General features: G+C 37.5%; 1 protein-coding gene across 7 annotated transcripts; it reads right to left on the bottom strand.

The window, feature by feature from the left end:
- Window positions 1-421: 421 nt before the first annotated feature.
- On the bottom strand, window positions 422-20,767 carry ogt.1 (O-linked N-acetylglucosamine (GlcNAc) transferase, tandem duplicate 1). Of its 7 annotated transcripts, none has more exon segments than NM_001018105.1 (23): window positions 1,109-1,289; window positions 1,366-1,489; window positions 3,841-4,093; window positions 4,762-4,914; window positions 5,136-5,183; window positions 5,811-5,975; window positions 6,071-6,187; window positions 6,321-6,491; window positions 8,120-8,245; window positions 8,448-8,537; window positions 8,618-8,776; window positions 8,855-9,034; window positions 9,118-9,219; window positions 9,302-9,455; window positions 9,554-9,654; window positions 10,446-10,586; window positions 13,337-13,532; window positions 13,619-13,698; window positions 13,779-13,895; window positions 17,087-17,155; window positions 17,840-18,083; window positions 18,661-18,811; window positions 20,731-20,767. In NM_001018105.1, coding segments are annotated over 23 exon segments (3,159 nt in total).
- Between the last annotated feature and the right edge of the window lie 1,090 nt (window positions 20,768-21,857).

The following is a 21,857-nucleotide window of genomic DNA, read 5'->3' on the forward strand; positions in this document are numbered from 1 at the left end:
CTTAGACCTGGAATCTATACATCACGACTTATCAGGCGGACAGCAAAAAATAAAAAATTCAAACAATTATTAAATTACACTACATTAATCTATTGCTTCAGTTTATCATTGTACATTTATACGTTACTGTACTTATTCTGTTGTACCTTTTTGCATGTGCAAAAAAGACAAAACCTGTAGAGATGATGATCTCTAAAGATGATCTCTGATGACAATTAGACTTCTGCTTATTGTTGCTCATAAAGGTCTTTCATGAATTATTCAGCACAGCCTATACAACCCAACAAACTGAAATTGGTTGCACATCACAATTGAGTCACTCTGCACAATTTAACAGTATTACAGATCACAATAACCTGCATTTGTATTGTTGTTTATTCCATAATGCTACAAGATAAAAAGAAAACTGCTACCAATTACGTTAAAGTCTTCAAGGTTTGTCACATCTTTTTATTTTAGTTTATGTAAAGAGCCTTGAGTTGACACTGACAGAGCATAAATAAAACGAGTTAACAGGAAGACAGTGTACAAAACTAGAACATACTTACCTAGACCTTTCCTGGTAAAATCATAAAAAAATAAAGAAAAATCAAAGTCAGTACTTGAGCAGGCCTTTTGTCAGCGTGGTCACACTGTATGTTTTCAAAAAAAAATTATGTTCTATTGATAGCACACGGAAACAACGTTGGCATTCATCTGAGGGGAAAAAAAAAACTGGCGATCCAGAGTATGCATCCCTGACCCACGTTTAAGTCATGATAATGACAGAGCTAAAATAGGTTAAGCAGTACATAACCTCATTTTAAAAAGACCCTATCTATTTTTAGGTTACATTTTCTGCTCCTTTTGCATTTTAGACCCCATTATCCACTGCATTTACAGAAAAGTTCTTCAGAAAAAAAAAAAACATCAAATAACATGGATAGTGTATGCTGATGAGAAAGGGGTCTGAGTCTTTGTGCATCCCGCTGTCCAGTCTGGCTGATGGAAATAAAAGCTGGCTGGGATCATAGTGACACTGCTCACCTGAAGCTCCATATAGAGTCCATCTGTGACTGATACATACAGGGGACAGGGGTTGGATGGCTCATGCAATGGAAAGTTTAGTTCAGGTGCTCTCGCTGGTCTCCAGAGACTGCATTTTGACCAGGTGGTCAGGTTTGCCTCCGCTAGCATGATTCTCCCACATCTGCAGGTAAAGTTTCTCTAGGTCCATGGTGTACTGTTTGGTGTTGAAGAGCGGGCTGCAGATCCGCTGCTTCCAGACGCGGGCACGCACCTTCTTCAAGCTGTGCAGAATGAACAACATGTTTCATAGTGTACTTCGCAAACATTTTAGAGTGGAAATTGACTAAAAGAACTTACAATTCCATATCAGTGCCAAGCTTTACTGCAACATCTTCATACTCCTGACGGCTCTGAGCGATGAGTTCAGGACAGCCAAGACAGGTGAGCTGAGAAGCAGCGACGCGTGAAGCCAACGTCTCTCCTGCAGAGAGTGTCAACAGATGAACTTCAGTTTCTCTTTTTAAAGGAAATTACAAGTGTGTAAAGGCTTCCTTGTGCACTGGCCAGTAATAAAGTTTAATGTAAATTTTTGGTTTTGCATGGGTAGTGTACATATTTGTAAATATTACAAAATGCATTGCACTTACTACTTTACCACGGAAAGATTAAATGAGCTTATATGTCTTAAACATTCTAATATACAGTTTAATTGTTTCAATTACATTTTCACAGTGTAAACAGTAAATTGGTTGTTTGCAAGGTATATGCAAGAATCCTAAGGGTAAATTCCATACCTTTTTAAGGCTTTATAAAGACTTCTCAGAATATTTTAAGACCTCATCGCCACTTCAAGTTCTAATCAATAATCAATGAAGCACAACCATGAAGCACAACCATGCAACAGAACTCATAAGCTCGGAAGAAACAAAGATTGAAAGAATAAATTACGCGGTTAAAAGAAAGATTGCCGGAAAGAGCGCGTTCACGTCTAGAACACGCTGACGTAAGACGTCTACCTTAGCCAATCAGAACACTCAGACCCATTCACATCCATGTGGTTTATGCGAATAAAAGACTGTGAATGTATTTCTAGACACATTTAGCTGCTAGTTAGTTAGTTAGTATTAGCCGGATAACATTTCCATGGTCCTTCTTAATGCCAACTGTGTAAAAAGAATATAGAGAAAATGTTTATGATAAACCACTGTTTGTTTACCTTCAAGCACTGCATGTAAAGCAACTGGTGAGCGCCAACACACAAATATTTTGAATACGCTTGACATGCGAAAGTGTTCCTCCATATATTTTTATTAAAGTTTTTCACAATACTTATCCATACACAGAGTTTGTAATGTAGTCAAATGTGTACAAACACAAGCGCCGCCGTTTAGATCTTATTTCTGCTTAATGATGTCAGATTTACCGGTATTTTGGAATAAATGTGTGAATGGTCTTTTCCGGAAAAATTTCGTAACGTCCTCGCCTGTGTGAACAGTGCTTTTTTGAATTCATTGGTAAAGTCGTTCGGGAAATTTTCTGAATATTTACTGGTATCACTGTGTGAAAGGGGCTACTGTTTAAACTCATCTTTCTCCACCAGGAGTACGCAAACTTACATTTTCCTGTCTGTTTCACTCTATGCTTTCGTTAAATGGTGAGTGCGTCATATTACCTTGCCCCCTTTTGTCGCAAATGACCAAGTGGTGCTCGCTGCAGAGCCATTTGAGGAGAGCTGAGCTCCAGCGAGGGGGAGCTTAAGCTTGAGCTCCACCTTTTTTTCACTTCTTCTACGAGTGATGTGACTGGGGGTAGGGTTAGGGGTGGGGTTGGTGTACGCATTAAAACAGCTTACAGGAGGAGGAGCGACAGCTCATGCTCCCCCTTGCTGGAGCTCAGCTCTTCTCAAATGGCTCTGCAGCGAGCACCCTCTGCAAATGACCAGACATCACCTGGACGGAGGAGCTTGGCTGGATGTGCCCCGGCCCGAACCAATCCCATGGATCGAGCACACCGTTGTTAATATTAAAAAATAAATATTTGTATGCCTTTTTGAAAGTCAAACACTTTGGACAACAGTTCAACAAAATTGAAGACCTCGTAAAACATTAAGGGTTTTTAATACCTTTTAAGGGCCTTCATTTTCTCATAATTGTATTATCAACTTTTAATACTTTTTAAGACAGCCTGATTTGCTTGCCACTAGCCAGGCTCCATTCACACCACCTGCAACATTATTGCTACTTTTCACCAGTGGCTGGAGGTTTTGTTGCTAGTGGCTGTTCCGACTACCCTTTGCCTAGTTACATTTGTGTATGACATTTATCCCTTATATATAGAATTCATTTGTTTTCTTGCCACTAAAACATACATTTCCACAGGGCAGCTGCTACATAGCTGACCTCGTAAAATACTTTTTTATTTATCCCTTATTTATGTTTTATTTATCCCTTTTTTCAACTCATATTTCCGTCCTATTTTTCTCTTTTTGGTATAAACTGAAAATTCAGCAGATAATTTTCAACAGCCAAAAATTTGGTGCATACCTAACGCTATTTCTTTCTTGTTGTCTTCCCATAGCTAAATGCTCATATGATAGGGGCCTGACGAATCAGGCAATGATTTGCAAAGTTCCAGATTACCCAATCAGGAAGCAATTGTGAATAGACATGCATCCATTTTCAAAACCCTCAATTTATAATGAAATCCAGCTGTGCATTTGAAAGTATTCTTTGAGTTAAATCTAAAGTATACTTTAGGCTTTTTTTGGTTATCTGGGTGGTTGCTATGATGTTAGCAACCAAAGTGTTTCATTGTGGTTTAAGCTTGTATTACCTGGCATTGTAACCATGGGGGTACCAGCCCACAGCACATCCATGCCTGTGGTGTGGCCATTACAGAGCGGGGTGTCCAGGCACACATCAGCCAACTGTCCACGTCGTACATGCTCCTCTTTGGGAGCCACAGGAGAGAAGATGATGCGAGAGGCAGGCAGGCCCAGGTTCTGAGCGTATTGCTGGATATTGGGCTCACCCACGGCTGGGAAGCGCAGCAGCCAGATTACACTGTTGGGCACACGCTTCAGGATCTAATAACAATAAAAAGCACAGTGAGTAGAGCTGCTGCTGAATCATTTTTACAATCAGCACATGCTGTTCTAGAATTAGAGTAAAATCGATTTTTTGAATGGACATCAACAATTTGAGTTATTATTCAAAATAGTTTGCCGTCTTTTGACTAGAGATGTGTAGGAACACCAATTAATGATTCTACACACATATTACTACAAAACTAAACTACTAGATACAAACATATTTATCTGAGCTGTGACCCCCATCTCACACTAGGCATTGTCGCTTCTCATTTAATTTAAATGGAGTGACGCCAACTGAATTGCTGAACTGAATTCTGAGTCTGTTTTGTTGGGTCCTTTTCCCACTGCAGAAGTTGAAAAACTTTTAACTTTTAAGGACCAACACAGATGTCAACCAATCAGATTGCTCCATGAAAATACAAGTGCAGACAAGCCAATCACATTCATGCAGTACCAGAGAATAGAAGTATGCCAAATATTAATCATAGTTGGTAATTACCCAGTGCTTTATGACCAATCTTCATACACTACAACTACTTCTGTGCTTTTTTTGTGTCTGGATGCAAGCTGGATGTGATTGGCTGTCATTGGCATCAGTGTGAATGTCATGATATATTACAGAGCCAACTATTGTATAAATAATTCTGGAAAAAAAGTCTTACATTGGCCCACATCTGCAGGGTTGGAGGGTCAATCTTATAGAGCTGGTTGAAGTTGCAATAGACAATAGAGTCTTCAGGAAGGCCATATTGTGAGCGGGTGGTCACCACAATGGTTCTGGGAACTTCTTCTCCTGTTGCTGCTTTATTGTTAATCTAAATCGAAAAGATAAAACACAGACATTACTAGTTTAATTTCAGAAAATCAAGCATACTCCCTAAAACAGTGTAGTTCATCCCTACAAGCTGATCAACTTCTCCGCCACCATGTCTGTGCCACATACACCAGCAGTGTGAAGGCCCAAGTAAAGGGAAAATGGCTATTGCTCATCCTGTCTCAAAGCAAGCTGTTCTTAGCCAGCTTAAGTGTGCCATACCTGCAACGCTACAGTCCCAGATACTACAACCTCCTCCACTGTAAAAATCTGAAAAACAACAAGAAGTGGTAATATTCTGACTCTGTCTACTTATAAAAATGTCTTTTTGCCACATCCGATCATAGTAGGGGTAATTCTGGAGAAAATCAAAGAAGAAAACTCATCTGTGCTGATTAGAATAAATCATTGACCAATAGCCCTTTTAGGCTCTTACATGCAAATTACAAATACCAATATTACGATCAATCTCCGATTAAAAAAAATTAAAAAGGCACCACTTTATCTCTGTAATTATACACTGTCACTTTGGGCACTGAGATGTCTGTTAAAGCTACAAAAAACTATTAAAAACAGCTTGCAGGTCAGAATTTTGTTCATCATCAACAGAAAATGTATTAAAATATGCGCTTGTGCATTTGAAAGGAAAATATATTTGGAAATGTGTGTGCATGTAAACATCCTTCCCCTATTGAAGGCTTAACCAAAAGAACAACATGCCTTTAATCATGGTCAATTATGCACCAAACAGCCATACTAAGAATCACAGACAGGACTCAATTACAGTCTGAGAGCAAGCCAAAGCCTTGATAAGAAGGAAGAACCCAAATTCAAAGCACTGAAATAAGCTCCTCAGCCATGTAAATTCCATCGTTGAGGGCCTTTAGGGGGCCATACCTGTGTGGTGGCCAGGCCATTGCTGACGGTAAAGCCATTGATGGTGACTTGGATCTGGCCTTGGTTAATCATGTTAATGATGGCCTCAGCTGCTGTGTTCATAGGGATGATGGGCATGGAAAGGGCACCATTACTGTCAGCAACCTCTTGACCATCACATTCCATCTGAAAGAAGGGAATTGATAAGAAAACATAAGCATGTCTGTTTTACATGATAATAAAACGGGAGATGGGTTTTAAAAAGTGACGTTTTTACTAACCTTCACAACTTTGACATCCGGCAGGCTTTCCAGGAATGCTTTCAGATCAATGCCATTCAGAACAATGCGATTGTCAAAAATGTGCCCATTTGATTTGAAGTCAATAACAGCCTTTTTCTATATTGAGGGAAATTATGTAGACACACACACACACACACACACACACACACACACACAAAACATTTGATTATTTGAAAGACTCAATTAATGTTAAAGTTTTTTTTTTTTAAAGTATTGAGAGACTAAATACCTTAAGGTGAGGGAACATGTTAGCATGATCTCCAATGAAGAAAGTATTCGGCATGTATGCCAGTTTCTCTGAGTACTGCTCAGCAACCTCAATGGGAGACGTTGCCTTATCACTGACAATGTAGTCCATAAATGGAGCTCCACTGGTGCCTGGGTATCCAAGCCACATGGCCTACAGGTGGGTTGTGGAAGAAAAACATTTTATTCAACTAAACATTTATAAATATTTTAAACACCACATCAAAATTAGAATCATATCTGAATGATCATGCAACACTGGCAATTGAAGTTATAGCATTTTAAATTACATCTTAAAATACACATTGAAAAAAGTAAACATTTTTCAATACAAATGTAACACACAACAACAGAGAGTTTTGGATATGTTTTTGTAGAGTTTTGTCTAAGCTTTGGAATGCACTCCCCATCAGCATAAGAAATGCTGCCTCTCTGGACTGTTCTAAGAAAATTCTTAAGACTTTTTTAGCATTGCTTTTAACTTAGGATGTTCATTTTGTTTAACTTTTTATTACTATCTTATGGTTAATATTTTTATTGCACCTTTTATTGTTGTGCTGTTTTGCTTGCCTTGTGTTCTAGTATTTTGCCTGTAGCACTTTGAGTATAAGAAAAGCGCATTACAAATAAAAATTTATTATTATTATTATCTTTATAATTCTGAGGCCAGGAGTATGACAACATTTCCAATAAGCGTGTACTAGATCACAACCCACAGTTCGGAACGCACATGCACCGCAGATTAATAACTTTTTTGAACTTGTAGGTTAATCCAGCATTTATAACAATTGCAGAGATCGCCTTCCATGTCATTCAAATCAAATGAATGAAAGCATTTTGGCTTCCCTTTAAAATATAATGAAGTGTAAAGCTGCACGATTAATCATTAAAAGATTGTGACCTCAGTTGAAACCTGTGCAAAATAACTAATAAATGATAATGATTTGCACATGTTTATTAATCCTCGAAGCGCTCGTTTCAAATCTGCGTTTGACCGAGATTCAGTTTTTATACTTTTTCAGTTAGTTACAAACAATTAAATAACACAGAAGTACTGGGAGAACAGTTTATAGTTCAGATATAAAAACTGATGTTTATGGTAAAGATAAAAATCACAGTTTAATGGAACTTGACGCTGGTGAATGTTGTAGCAAATACATTGTGCAACCAATGGGTGGTGACAAACAACCATTAAAATTATTTCACTGAATAAGTTTACAAAAATTATACACCAATAATGAAATTAAGCTTTATGTGTGAATTGGTGAATCATTCATTTAAAATAAATATGATATGCTGCACAAGATGTTAGATTTCTAGATTTAGCATTATCAGCAACAGCAGCAAAGATCATATTCATATTGAATATTTTTCTTTTTTTCAGCTGGATCTTTCTTGATTTTTATTTTTGCTAAAAAGTACAGGTTCTAAGTTAAGTTTGTTACCAATGACTTTGTATGAGTGGAAAGCAAATGACATTTGTCTCCTTCCTTTTTTGCTGATCCAAAAAAATGGTCTGATCCCAGACTCAAAAACCATAGTGTGATCCGTTACACCACTAATGTCCACTACAAAGAAATTATCATTTTAAGTTAATATTTACTAAAGATTTACTGAATTTAAGAAATTTGTTGCAAATGGCTCCTACATCAAACTATAGAACAGGTCTCCCTCTAAATTCCAGCTGTAACATGTTACTCACCAAGTCAAAATGTTAAATCAAACAGTATAAGCGCAAACTTAATTAACACATGTTCAATAAGAGTTTCATAAACTGCCAACCTGAATGGGCGCTGGGCGCAATGCAAACAGCTCATTGCGTGCTCCTTTTGTATAGCCATTCATGTTGACCAGGATGTGGATTCCATCTTGATGGATCCTGTCTGCAGCTTTTCCATTACAGGGAATCTTATAAGGACAGGAAATATCATAATATTAAAAAAGACCCCATTAAAGAAAGATAGAAAATCATATACCTAGACAAACGCTTCTCCTAAACTTAAACAAGTACAATTACAGTGGAAGATGTGTTTTGTTTCATGTCTAGTTTTTTTTGTCCATTTTAAGCCAAATGCTTTGCTTAGAATTAGCCAAGGACAGATATCCTCACCTGTGAAAGGTCAATGAAGTGATGAGCCTCTGCCATGACTTTAACTCTAAAGTTGGTGCCGTCATCAGGGCTGAGAGCATAGCAGAAAACCTGCAAAAATACAACAGTATGTTTACAAGATCACCACAGTAGAGAAGGATCTAAACATAACCATATTACAGACTGCTCACCTCAAACTTCTCAGAGTTGTGCATGCCAGGAATGGATTGCATAAGATGGGAAGTAGGATGGTTGCCAAAATCTGAGCTAATGTAACCTACTCGCAATCGGCCTGAACTGGCTTTCAGGTCCTTTGGATGCTCATAAGCAGGTTTATGAAGAGCATTGATCTGTTGAACAAAGAAAAAATAAACACTGAAGCTCATACAGAAAATAAAGCTAAATGTCAATATTTGTAATAAACACACCTTGTCAAGACACAAGTTGCCATGTCTCTCTGCAATGGCCTTGCGGAAACCGTGAGAGAGGGGATAAAGCATGCTGTGATGCGGATGCACAGATGGCAGGCGGTTCTTCTCCAACTGATCAGCAACAATGCTCACCAGTTTCTTCATGCGCTCTTCATAATCAGTCCAATCACATACAATCTAAACACCAGAGAACAATGCAAAAATCATACAAGAATGCCCAATGTGCAATAAAAAGAGACACATTTAGTAAGCCTGCATACCTGTAGACAATGAGCAAGGTTACAATAAGCATCTGGGAAATCTGGCTTGAGCTTCAGCGCAGTGCGATAAGATGCAATTGCTTCAGGAATGTTCCCAGAGTCCTTTAATTGACAAATGTTGCCATTTAAAATCAAAACAACACTAAAACAACTTTAAACAAAGAGTATTATTCCAGATTCTTACTTTGTGTATGGAAGCCAAATTACTGTGAGCATCAGCAAAAGCAGGATTAATCTGAATGGCTCGAGTGTAGCATTGCAGCGCCCCCTGAACATCCTGCATCTCTTTCAAAGTGTTGCCCATGTTGGAGTAAGCATCCGCAAATGTAGGGCTGATTCTGTTTGGGGTTCGAGTACAAACAGACAGTAAGAAATCTTTAAAAGACACCAATAAAAAAACAAAGCATGCAAGACTGTAGCTAAAACATTATCCTGCCTGATGGCCTCCTTATAGTGCATGAGGGCTTCTTGAAGTTTTCCTTGCTGCTGCAGGACACTGGCAAGGTTTGAATGAGCAGCGGCAAATTCTGGGAACACCTTTACAAAAAAACAATAACAAAATGTACAACATATTTAGCTAAATTAATTGAATAAGCAAGGGTCTCACCAAGTACCTTTACATAGGCACTAATATTCTGATTAAGAGTCTACCATGTAAGCAGCAATTTTTGATGATCCTAATTCATCCAAGTCATAATCTAACTATACCATGATAAGTGTTTTAGTTACATTATTGAAGTGCAGTACAGACATTTAAACACCTTTATCAAACTACTACCATTTTGTAGTACTTTTTGCAACATTATATGACAGTATGCACACATGGCAGTTGTCAGGCATTTGACAACAAACAAATGAAAATGGCTACAGTCTAAAGAGTACATTATTGGTGCGAGCGGGAAATGATGACTATGCTAAGAATTCAGAAAGAAATTGACATAATAAAATGCCTTGATTTTGAAGTGACTGTCGCGGGGCTATAAATAAAAAGTTGGTGAATGAAATGGCGGAGGTGGCCTGTTGTTGGAGAATTTTTATACGCCATCATCTGTTTCCACACATAGTGTGATAAACTAACTGCAGTTGAACTTATCGCACAATTAAAAACTAAACACCCAAAATCATATGTGGTGCCATGATAAACACAAACTATTGTGGTGTGAATCACCATAGGAATCTAGCTTCGAATCGGGATCATAAAAGGAACCTTTAAAAAGAATTTCATGTAAACATGATAATCATATTATTGTCATATTCAGATTAGGCCAAATAATCAGATTACTGGTGTCCATGCAAACGTAGTCATTGAACTTCACTGGTCCACTCACCTCCAGTGCTTTCCTGTAGAGCTGCACAGCCTCCTCAATGTTGCCCTGCTCACGCTTGATGTTGGCCAGATTGTTAAGGGAGTCAGCGTGGGTCGGGCACAGACGCAGAGCAGTGTTGTAACACTCCTCAGCTTCAGAAACCTAACAGAAAAAAAAAAACTAATTAGCAAACAATGATTTAAAAGATGTGGTGATATTTCATGTAATCCTGCAAAACTGAAATACTGAAATGAAGCCATTCTGATAGGGGAGAAAATGTTATGATTTTGCAATCATTTTTAGCTCAATCCCAATTCTGCCCCTTAACCTTCCACTTCCACCAATAGCCCCTTTCACACATACAGACCTTTCCGGAAAATTACGGGCAATTTTCCAGAAAGGTTGTATGTGTGAACAGGTCCTTTTTGAAAATACCGGTAAATTCGTTCTGGCTATTTTCCGGAAAGAGAAGTTGTAACATTACCGGCAATTTGCCGGAATGCTGCGCTGTGTGAACTCAGAAGGAAGATTTCCGGAATAAGCGCGTGCACGTCTAGAACGTGCTGACGTAAGACGTCTGCTTTAGCCAATCACAACAGTCAGACGCATTTACGTCTGCGCGGTTTGTGAGAATAAAAGCCTTTGAATATTTTTCCAGACACATTTAGCTTCTAGATGTTAGTCAGATAACGTTTATATGTTCTTCTTAATGCCAACTGTGCAAATAATCATCGATAAGATGCTTATGATAAGCCGTTGTTTGTTTACCTTCAAGCTTTGCGTGTGCACATGAAACAGCCTGTGAGCGCCAGCACACACACATATTATGAACATCTCGACATGCGAATATGATCCTGTGAAAGTTGTTTACAATATTGATCATCAAAAGAGTTTGTAATTTAGTCAAATGTTTACAAATACAAGCGCAGCCGTTTAAAGCTCATTTGTGGTGAATGATGTCAGAATTTACCGGTATTTTGGAATGGATGTGTGAATGCTCTTGTCCGGAAAAATTCCGTAACGTCCTCGCCTGTGTGAACAGCGCTTTTTTGTATATACCGGTAAAGTCGTTCCGTAAATTTTCCGGATATTTACCGGTATCACTGTGTAAAAGGGGCTTATATCTCCATTTCGAACGTTCATATATGGCAGGGGTCACCAACCTTTTTGAAACTGAGAGCTACTTCTTGGGTACCAATTATTGTGAAAGCTACCAGTTTGATACACACTTCTCAAAAAACAAATTTGCTTAATTTACATTTAATTATATGTTATCATTAATAATTAATGATTTTCTATATGAAGACACTGATCATGTTAATGATTTCTCACAATAGCTGTCAACAATGATTTAACAAGGTAGGAAACAGATAAATATCAGTATGCAAAACACTTTATTTCTATAAATCTCTGCAAGTATTTACATTTTAAAATTATTACTTCTACAATATTTTCACTAGCCACTAACAATTTTTAACAAATTACACACTACAAATGTTTGTCCAGATTATTAATAGTGTAACATAAGTTAACTTTTATATTTTACTGAAATTATGGACTTTTTACACGACTGTTATGACATGTGTAACGGTCACTATAATCTTAAATCCTAGAAAGTTTTTAATATTTAGAATTGTAAAAAAACGTAATAACATTTATATGCATTCATAAATGTATTATTTTATCTAAGCGTCAAATTGCAAAAAAACAAAACCTTACAAACCTTATGTTTAATTCTAGTTCCCGTTTTAGCTGTTCATTTAGGAAAAAAAAAAAACACCCGCAAAGAAACTTGACACAGAGGCCCACTTTCAGCTAGCGTTACGGAAGTGTTATTGCAGAGCAACACAAACAGTACACAGAAGTGTATTGCACGACTACATGCAAGACATGCGCCATGTGGCACGGCGATCACTTGATGCAGCAGCATAATCCTGCCTTTAGGGTTTTCAGAATTAAAACTCCAAAACCATACTAACTAAAAATTCTATTTTTATTAACAAAGTTTTGTAACATTGAATTTGTAACAAATTCTGTTAGACAAGAATCAGAATACTTTATAAAGTGTTTATAAAATAAATGTTTTACTATAATTTAATTATATATATTTAACTACAACTATAACTACAGATTCAGTCATTATAATGTGGAAAAAAAATACTGTTATATTTTACTTTATGGGTCAGTGTAATCATTTGAAAATAGATTTTAATTGTATAGATGCGCATTAAAATAAAAAACAAAACTGTATGACTTCATAAAATAAAGCAAGCCCAAGCTACAAAATTTGCCTTCTTCTAGCCTCTTTTTTTTCATGCCACTCACCAAGCGCTGGAGATTGATAACTAAATGAATGCAAATGTTCTGCAGTATAATGCACGTTTAAGGGAGTTTAAAATATGAAATATGTATATTAGGTTAATTTAAAACTTTACACCGACTATTTCGTTATCCGACTATTTGTGGGCTTCAGTGCTGCATATTTCAGTGCAGAATAAAACGATTAAACACACAACCACTGTTTGCGATGATTATAGTTTATACTTGCCTTTCATCCTTACTTATGAGCAAGTGTATTCAGAGCTGCTGCTTCATTGCTGTGTCTCAGTGTTGATATAAAGAGAGCGCAACTGTATAGTTTTTACTTTTCGCACCTAGATCCCAATACTACCGGTACTTAAAAAAACTGGTACTGTATTGCTTTCTTTTGTTACAGACTTGGTACCAAAGTACCAGTTCTTTTGACAAAACAAACTGGAAAATTAGCTTGGGTTTAAAATTGGTTTCTGTAAAAAGCCAATCTTCATAAACCATAACAGTTTCAACACTGCATCTCTTTTCAGCAAAATTTCAATAATGTCACCAAACATGACAGCAGTCATTGCACATAATGGAGTACTAAAGTTTCTTACATTGCCTTTTTCTTTCAGAGCATTAGCAAGATTGCAGTATGCATCAGGAAAGTGTGGCTGCAGCTCAATGGCACGACGGTATGTGTCAATGGCTAGGTCGATCAGACCCTGTTCATAATAAACACAAGCCAGGTTTCCATGGACAACAGCGTGGTTTGGGCTCAGACTAAGGGCTCGCAGATACCCAGCAACGGCTCTGCAGAGGAAACCAATAACAAGCATGAGACTGACTGTAAATGAATATGATATTAAAATATAATGATAGAAGAAGTGACCCTTTACCTGTCAAAGATACGAGCCTCTTTCAGAACATTACCCAAGTTGATGTAAGCATCCAAAAAGTTTGGGTCCAGTGTCACTGCCTGTAAACCCATTGAAGAGCCCCATGAACATTACATTAAATCATATTATTTTTCAAAGTGAGATTGTTATATGTACCAACCTTCTCAAAATGATGGATGGCCAGCCAGATCTCACCCTGGGCATTGAACACACAGCCCAGGTTACTCCAGGCAACAGCGAAGTTTGGCTGAGTTTCGATTGCCTTCAGGTAACAAGCCTTTAACAGGTTTAGAGTTTAAAACAAACAGGAAGAAAAAGAAGTAGAAAAAAGAAGAAGGAGTAGACAGAGGAGGGGTTGTAAAAAAAAAAAGAAACCAAAATGTCAAATAAAAAGGAAGAAAAAAAAGGCAGATGAAAAAAAAAGTTAGTATCTACTCTCACAAAAGCAAAAAGTGAGCCTACAGCATGGGCTCGCATGCGCAAATTTCTGCCGCGCTAAGCTGCACACTTTTTCCTACGCTGCGCAAATCCAACCAACACCTACATGCTAACTTACATTCTTCAGTTATGCTGTTTTCAATAAACTTTGTAATTCTAATGTTGTACTTAAAAATAAAAACATACAGACCATGGAGAAAAGTCTCATGACTTAGATATCTGACATCACAGAACTTTACAGCAAAATTGTATTTCACAACCTTAAATGCAAGTGCAGCAAGCAGGTGGAGGTCCCTGTAATGCAAGCGCAAAACGCCACGCGGGTGACCTGCATTATGGTCACTGCTTGCGCATTTTTCGCTAGCGCCCACATTTCGCTGCGGCCACACAAGCTCTGGGCACAGACTGCAGACCTGGAGCAATCTTACTCCTCACCAGAATAGCACAAGAAACTATAAAACCCTCTATAAAACCCTTTGGGATGTTTGAACAGTCCCACTGCCAAATCCATTAATGAAATATGGGGTAGCTCACTGAAGAATTATAATTATGTAATTATCTTTATAACATCTTCACAGTGATGTTATATTTAGGGTTAGGTAGCCACTGGGTGCCATGCTAGCAAGAAGGGTGTGCAGGTCTGCAATCTGCAAGCCAGGGGTCGAGGGGAGGGGAAAATCGCAGTTCAAGCGCACGCTTTTTCCATCGCGGCTTTTTGTCGCTGCGCAGCCCTTGCGTCACTGCAGGCTCACAGCGCATCATCTGCTCAGCAGAACGCTGCAACTCCAAATAAAGGAGAAAAAATAAATCATATTCCAAAGGAACAGGAAAAAAATATTCAACAAGTAAGAGAGTTAGAGGGATTCTTACTGTGCTTTGTTTGCTTACAGCATCCAATCCATTTCTCTATTTAATTAAGTGGGCAAAACGTTTTTTTTTCTTTTATATTTTACTTTTTTTTGCTAGTTTTTGTTCTTCAAAGGAAGTCACAAGACAGAACTCAGGCATTGGAGTAGATGTTTGTCTTTCTTTTCTCTTACAAACCCGTTACCATATTTTTGGACTTTGTCTGGGGGCGGCCGCAGCTGGAAGAGGAGAAGACTGATGATGCCCTAGAGTTCCTGTCCACCGGACCGCACCTACGCAGGAATAGTGTCACCCACCTGAAACCTTCTAAATAACAATATCAGTGGTGGAAAAACCAAAAGAGACAAAATAAGAAAACAAGAGCGTTAGTAAAAGTTGGCAATTAAGACATTTCATATGGACATCAACACTTGTATTGACAAAGCAAAACAAGTCCAACATAAAAAAGTAAAGAAAAAAAAATGATCTGATAAAAGTTTAAACCCATGCAATGAAAGGGATTTCACAGTTTCAAAAACAGGAATATGTTTGCAAGGGGTCAAGAGTGAAGAAAGGCTTTCAGTTGAGTTTTACAAACAGATTTGAACTTTCCATTATGGAGTTACATTTTTAAATACAGGTACAGGAGGGAGGAGAACTGGCTTGATCTTACCCAAAAGAACTGATCACATTGCTCTGGGATTATTATTAATAATCATAACATCCAAGAGGGAAAAAAATGTAATCAATGATCTTTTATTTTCCTTTGTTGTACTCTTTGTTTACATGGTTTAATAACTTGTTTGCTTTTTCCTGTCCTGCCTTCTTGAGTCCTGGCCAATGGATAAGGAAAAAAGCCTGGGGTTTAAGAACTTCATAATCATCTAGAAGCCTCCACATCTCTGAAATAAAGAGGTCATCGCTTTTTGCAGCGCATGTATTATTCTCTCTCTCTATCATGATATCTGACGCGTGCAGTGGAGTGCAAATTGTGATCTGTCTGCCTGGCACAGTCTAGGGCTGATGCAGTGTTGGAAACCCTCCCAAACCCGGTTAGCTCTATCCGAAGGTAAAGACAGGGGAATATAAAGTTGAAATGTGGAAAAACAAGGGCCAAAGTCTTATGGGTTCTAGTGAAATGCACTGTGGAGCCCTTAACGAGCATCTATTGAGCTGACTGAGGAGTCAGGCAAACAGTTCAAAGCGCGCACACTCCACAGGCCCTGAGCAAGCGCGTGGGGGGTTAGAAGCGACAGAGTTGGTGGGGGGCCATTGGCACCCTCAACTCTTCCCCACTTCACCCTCCTGAGGAACCAAATAAGAAGGCTTCTAACTACCAGGTGAAAAACTCCCTACACCATTAACTTTATCTCCCCAAAGACCCACTGAAACCACAACTGGCCTTGCTGCCGCGAAGAGGGCATTAACTAGTCCCTCATAATACTGGCAAAGTAAAGCCAAATCCAAACTGACAGTCAAAAGACCACTTATCAACTTTTGAAGCAAATAAATGGTCTTGGTCAATGACCAAAACCGCAAGGTTAGGGTTAGAAGCCATCTTATTCTTTACATACAAAGATCACTACCTTTGTCAGTCCATTCATTTATCTAAGACCATGCCAGCAAAATCCCTCCAAGATTCTACAGGAAATAATAAAATGCCATAATTGCAGCATGTGTTTTAAGACCCCCCTTTAGTAAGAAACAGAAGAGCCCAGCCTTTCTTCCTTTGTGTGGGGGAGAGCGGGGGCTGAATGGGCAGTGATCAGACTTAGAAAAGCATTAAAGTGGGAGAGGGCAAAAAGAAGGTTGGAAAGAGTGTGCGTGTCTCTAATCTAGCCATCTAAATGAGCAAAACAAATGAAAACAAAATGAGTGAGAGGAGGGTAAAAGGGTCTTAACTTTGCTAAATGTTTTAAAAAATTGCTTTGATTAGGTAGGTGAAAGTAGGCGACCTGACGGATCAGGGTACACACTGCTTTAGTTAAATTCTTAGGCTAGACCTGTAAGATGGCAAAGAATGCTGATGTGGGAAAACATAATGAGCAGCACTCTTAAAAAAAAGCCAGATACCCAAAGTCTGGCAGTAATTATAATGTTCAGCTATGGTTTTAAAATTAAAAAAGAAAAAAGAGAAAAGAAATAATTAAGTTAACGTGCAAGGGTCGACATTTTTAAACATACCTTGGCCTCTTCAAGGCGCCCAAGCGCTTTAAGCAGGTTACCCAAGTCACTGCGTACACAATATAGATCCTGTAATAAAAGATGGGGGAATCAATATACAAAACATTTAAAACAGAATTTGTTTATGTAATCTACAGCAAAATGCCAAACTTTTCTAAACTTCTCTGCAGACTCACTTCATTCTTCAAATCTAAATAATTGCAGACTGCATTTTCATATTTCGAAAAACTCCAAAATAAACAACATATTGTGTTTATTTAGAAATCAATATTTGCAATATAAGATTTAAACAAAATATTTGCAAAAATATAAATAGAAGACTTTAGATGGAGAATTATGACATTGTCTATAGTAGTCTCCCATAAAAACAGAATGTTATAACATTGCACTACATTTCTGTGTATTAAAGATAGTATACAACTATAGACTGGAGAAAGAGACCCAGTATATGAGACTGTAAGTAAATCCAAGCATTCAGTTTTTCATGCATGAAAAAAAAAATTATGTGCCGGCAGTTTATATAAGAACCGTAGATAATAGGGATGCTGCATAAAAAAAAATTTAACTGAACCATATGGTACAACCTCTACGATTCAATTTGTATATAGTACAGCAAAAAGTAAAAAACAAAATCGACCAGAACACCGTCAACTGAAATGCCTGATGTGCAATGTTTGTTTTTAAATGAGTTACTTCTGACAAGCTAGTTTGCTTGAATAAGAATGGTCACTTGCTCCAGAACACTTGACTCACAGGATTATACTGAAGAGCAGACACATATGCTTGAACTGCTCCCTCCATGTCCCCTGCTGCCACCAATGCAGCTGCCAGGTTAATGTATCCATCGATGAAGTCTGGTTTGAGACGAAGAGCGTGACGATAGTGTTCAATGGCCTCCTGCAGTTGACCTCTCTCCTTGTAAACATTGCCCAGGTTAGAGTAGGCCTCAGCTAGCATGGGGTTCTGCTTGATGGCCAGTGTGCTGAAGTGAGCTGACCTGCATATCAAGCAAACATTAAGAATGAAACTAAATGTATTTTGATTGTAATGCACTCCCTGTAAAATATCCTTTACAGAAAAATTACAGAGCATATAACATAGTAAAAAAAAATATCTAAAAATATTAAACTGTTAAACAATATTTAAGTACAGCAATTGAATAATCACAATGTCAAATATTGCTAAATTCTTAACAATAAGCTGAAACAATGATACGCCTTCAGTATTAATCCACACAGTGGCAAAAATTTAACTATTTTGGCAAATGGCAGGAGATCACAAGCTCACAAACACATTAAAGTAAAGTAAAGTAATGTAAAGCCCACTAATCACTTTTTACAGTGTATTTTTTGAGCCAGGAAAAACCCAAATTTTTATTTAAAAGACTTGGAACCATTGAATAAAAAATAAAAAAGGAGGAAAGAAAGCATTTCAAATTAGTAAAGCAGACCAAAAACCAAAAACAATCAATTGACCTTAAACACCAGACCAGACCACCACTTCATCTTCCCACAGAGAAGCAGTGAAGATGACCCACAGACCGTGCTCCAATTGAGCAAAGTTGTCCATCTCACCTGTCTAGTCTGCGACACTGGAAGTGGATAGAGGAGAGCAGCAGAAGCACACCAGTATTATCCGGCTCTTGCCTCCACAGCTGCATACAGTGGCGCTCTGCTGCCTCAAAATCTCCTGACTGATATTCACGGTGCGCCAGCTCTGCCAACCCTTGGAAGGAAAGAACACGTTTGGTTGGTTCTGAAGCACCAACGCAACCCAGAGGAGGGGGGAAACAACACGTTAGAAGAAATGGAAATGATGTAAAATTATAAATAAATAAATGAATAAAAGATAAGAACAGTGGGGCTGTTTAAAAATTAACAGTAGTGTGGAACCATTTACACATTTAAATTTTGACATAGATGGTTCATGTAATATAGGGTTGCACGATTTACCAGTACTATGGTAGCATTGCAATACTATGGCTTCAAAATACTGGCGGTGCCACTGTATTTTGTAAACGGTAGCATCATCATTAATAGTTCATCTACAATAAATAATGTTGCATGTGGAAAAGTCACTAAAATATTATTGCCTATTGCACGTTTTCCAATGCTTCATTTCTGTTCCTGGTAATATGATTTAATAGCTGCAACAACCACGGCAATTGCTTAAAAAGAACGACCCACAAAGTGAAATTTGGAATTACTTTGGATTGTTACCAGAGAAGACAAATAGATGAAAATAGATGAAAAACCCAAAATAGCAACAGGACACATTGAAACTATTTTTGCCCTCTTCATATAGCCTAATTGTGTTGGGAAAAATGCTTGTTTCATTTGGGATAATATGTATCTTTATTTTAATGTATTTTTTGTTGGTCATTGCAAAATAAACAAAAAGAACGAATAAACTTTAGGTGAAGTAAGGTGCAAATAATACTTAAAGTAGGCCTATTATAACAAAAAATGTAGTATATCTGACAATTTTCTTTATAATTTGAGTTATGAATTACAGTATTGCACTACTTGGTATTGAGATGGTATAGTATCATAAGATTAATTAATGCTATTGCGAAAACCCTAATGTAATGATGATATTACTCTCAAAGTACTGTCATCATTAAAAAACTTTTTTACATTTAAATATCTTTAAAGAAACTTAGCAACTGATTATCTAAAGTAAATGAAATTGATTATTTAAAGTTGTTTTAAATCATCAATGAATAATTAAGAACTTAAATGCTATAAATGTTAAATGCAAGCATTAAAGAATGAACTAGAATGAAAATGAAGAACAGATGGCATTTGGTATGAATGAGTATGATGTGATATGAACACTCAAAGACAGATAAACATACATAGGGGTGTTCCAGGGGTTGGGCAAAATTCAGAGTTTAGAAACTGGCAATTTCAATTAATACATTTAATAAAAAATCCAATGTAGCTATTTTTTTTAACTAGACCAATCTGGGAAATGAGATGTCCAACACGACCTGCAAAATTATTTATATTTGCACATTTTGAACAAAAAAAAATTAAATTCTGACATGTTATTAATATAATTTTATGTTTCTTTAAATATCCTATATACTAGGCTAACGTTTCTTAACATATACTGGTCTTCTGTAAGTTGAAATAAGTACAATAGGAAGGAATACATCATTATTTTCATTATAATTTAGGACACAATGTTACATTCAAATTGGACTTAGGAACGCTAACGTTATGCTACTTGCGCACAGACCCAATTTAGACACTGCAACAGCGACATCCATACGAAAACAACACATGAAATGGAAGAGGCAGGAGGCTGGACATCCTCTCCGAGAACACCTGACTCACCATCGTTATAGTACCAGACGACCGCTAACAACCACCTAGTCTTGTTAAAACATGATTGATACTACCTTAATGGTACTACCGTTGTTAACACACTTCATATTTGGATATAAAACTAACAGTTACGTTACTTTATCAATTCATTTCACAGCGCAACTCATCAACACGCATGCATAAAGAAAAAGGGGTCAGGATTACAGCGTAACTAAATACAGCAATAAGTGAATAAAAAAAGTAGTTGATCATTGCATCTGTATTTATGTTAACTTAAAACCAAGAAGAAACGTTAGTTTTTGTCACGTTTACCTGTGCTGTCAGCCACGTTCCCCACCGAGCTCGCCATGTCTCCTTCACTCTTTACTGGATCCTGTGCAATGGCGGACAGTGTGGCGATTTGTTTGGAAACGCGAAATATAACTGTCACAAAAATGTATTAAATTTATTAATATACGCTAGATTTACTCTAAGAACCGTACTACTATCTTAGGTAAACAGCTTGTAGTCGTCCTGCTAACGTTAACGTTAACTTACTAGGCTAACACATTAGCGTGCATGAAGATGCGGACAAATTCACGGAATTTGACGCGCAAAAACAAGTTTTTTTCTCGACGTTGCTTCTTCAAATAGTAAGAGGTTGAGTCTTAAACCTTTAATCTAGAGAGCTAATGAAACATACCGATTTGCGTCCTATATTTAATTTTATCATTGCGGTATTTTTGTTCAATTCAATGGCTTTCCAGTCTACACCGAAATGGCGGACGTGACCGGGACTACTTTTTTGGGGAGGGAGGGGCTGGAATGTTTTTTTAAAAAATAGATCCATGAGACAAGTTGAGCAAAAACAAAAAAGCGATTAAAGAATTTTTTATAATAAAACGAATTGCATTTTTGTGCGTTATGAGGTTGGCTATAAAAATATTCGTTTTCTAAAATACGAGTATTAATTTTTTAAATCTTTAAATGTACTGCTGTTGTGTGTACCGCTGTTTGCACTGTATCATTACGCGACCTCCACTATAGATTTAATATGGCTGCGTTTAGTTGGGCGTGTGGGACGAGTGGATGGGTAAAATAGTTTAGGCGGCAACTGTTTACACTAAGCCACGTCGTAACAAATTTTATGTTTGTAAATTGGGCTAAGTATATGATTGTGTACATGACAATGTACTTGGCCACTGGCTTGCCTTACAGGGAAACAACTGCAGTTCAAACCTGGCTAATCAAGATGCCAGTTAGACAATAAAGAGTTTTGCTAAGTCTTAAAACATTTGCCATTGGAATAATTTTGGGGTTGGAAAATGAAACTGAAACGCCTGGTTTTAGACCACAATGATTCATCTATATTGTGTAGGTCCTCCTTTTGTGGCCAATAGGCTACACGCTACAGCATTAACTCATCTTGAGAATGACTGGCCAGAGGGATTTTGAGCCAT

The sequence above is a fragment of the Danio rerio genome, chromosome 14 (genome assembly GCF_052040795.2).
Source record: "Danio rerio strain M-AB ecotype USA chromosome 14, GRCz13ab, whole genome shotgun sequence".
Taxonomy (NCBI): Eukaryota; Metazoa; Chordata; class Actinopteri; order Cypriniformes; family Danionidae; genus Danio; species Danio rerio.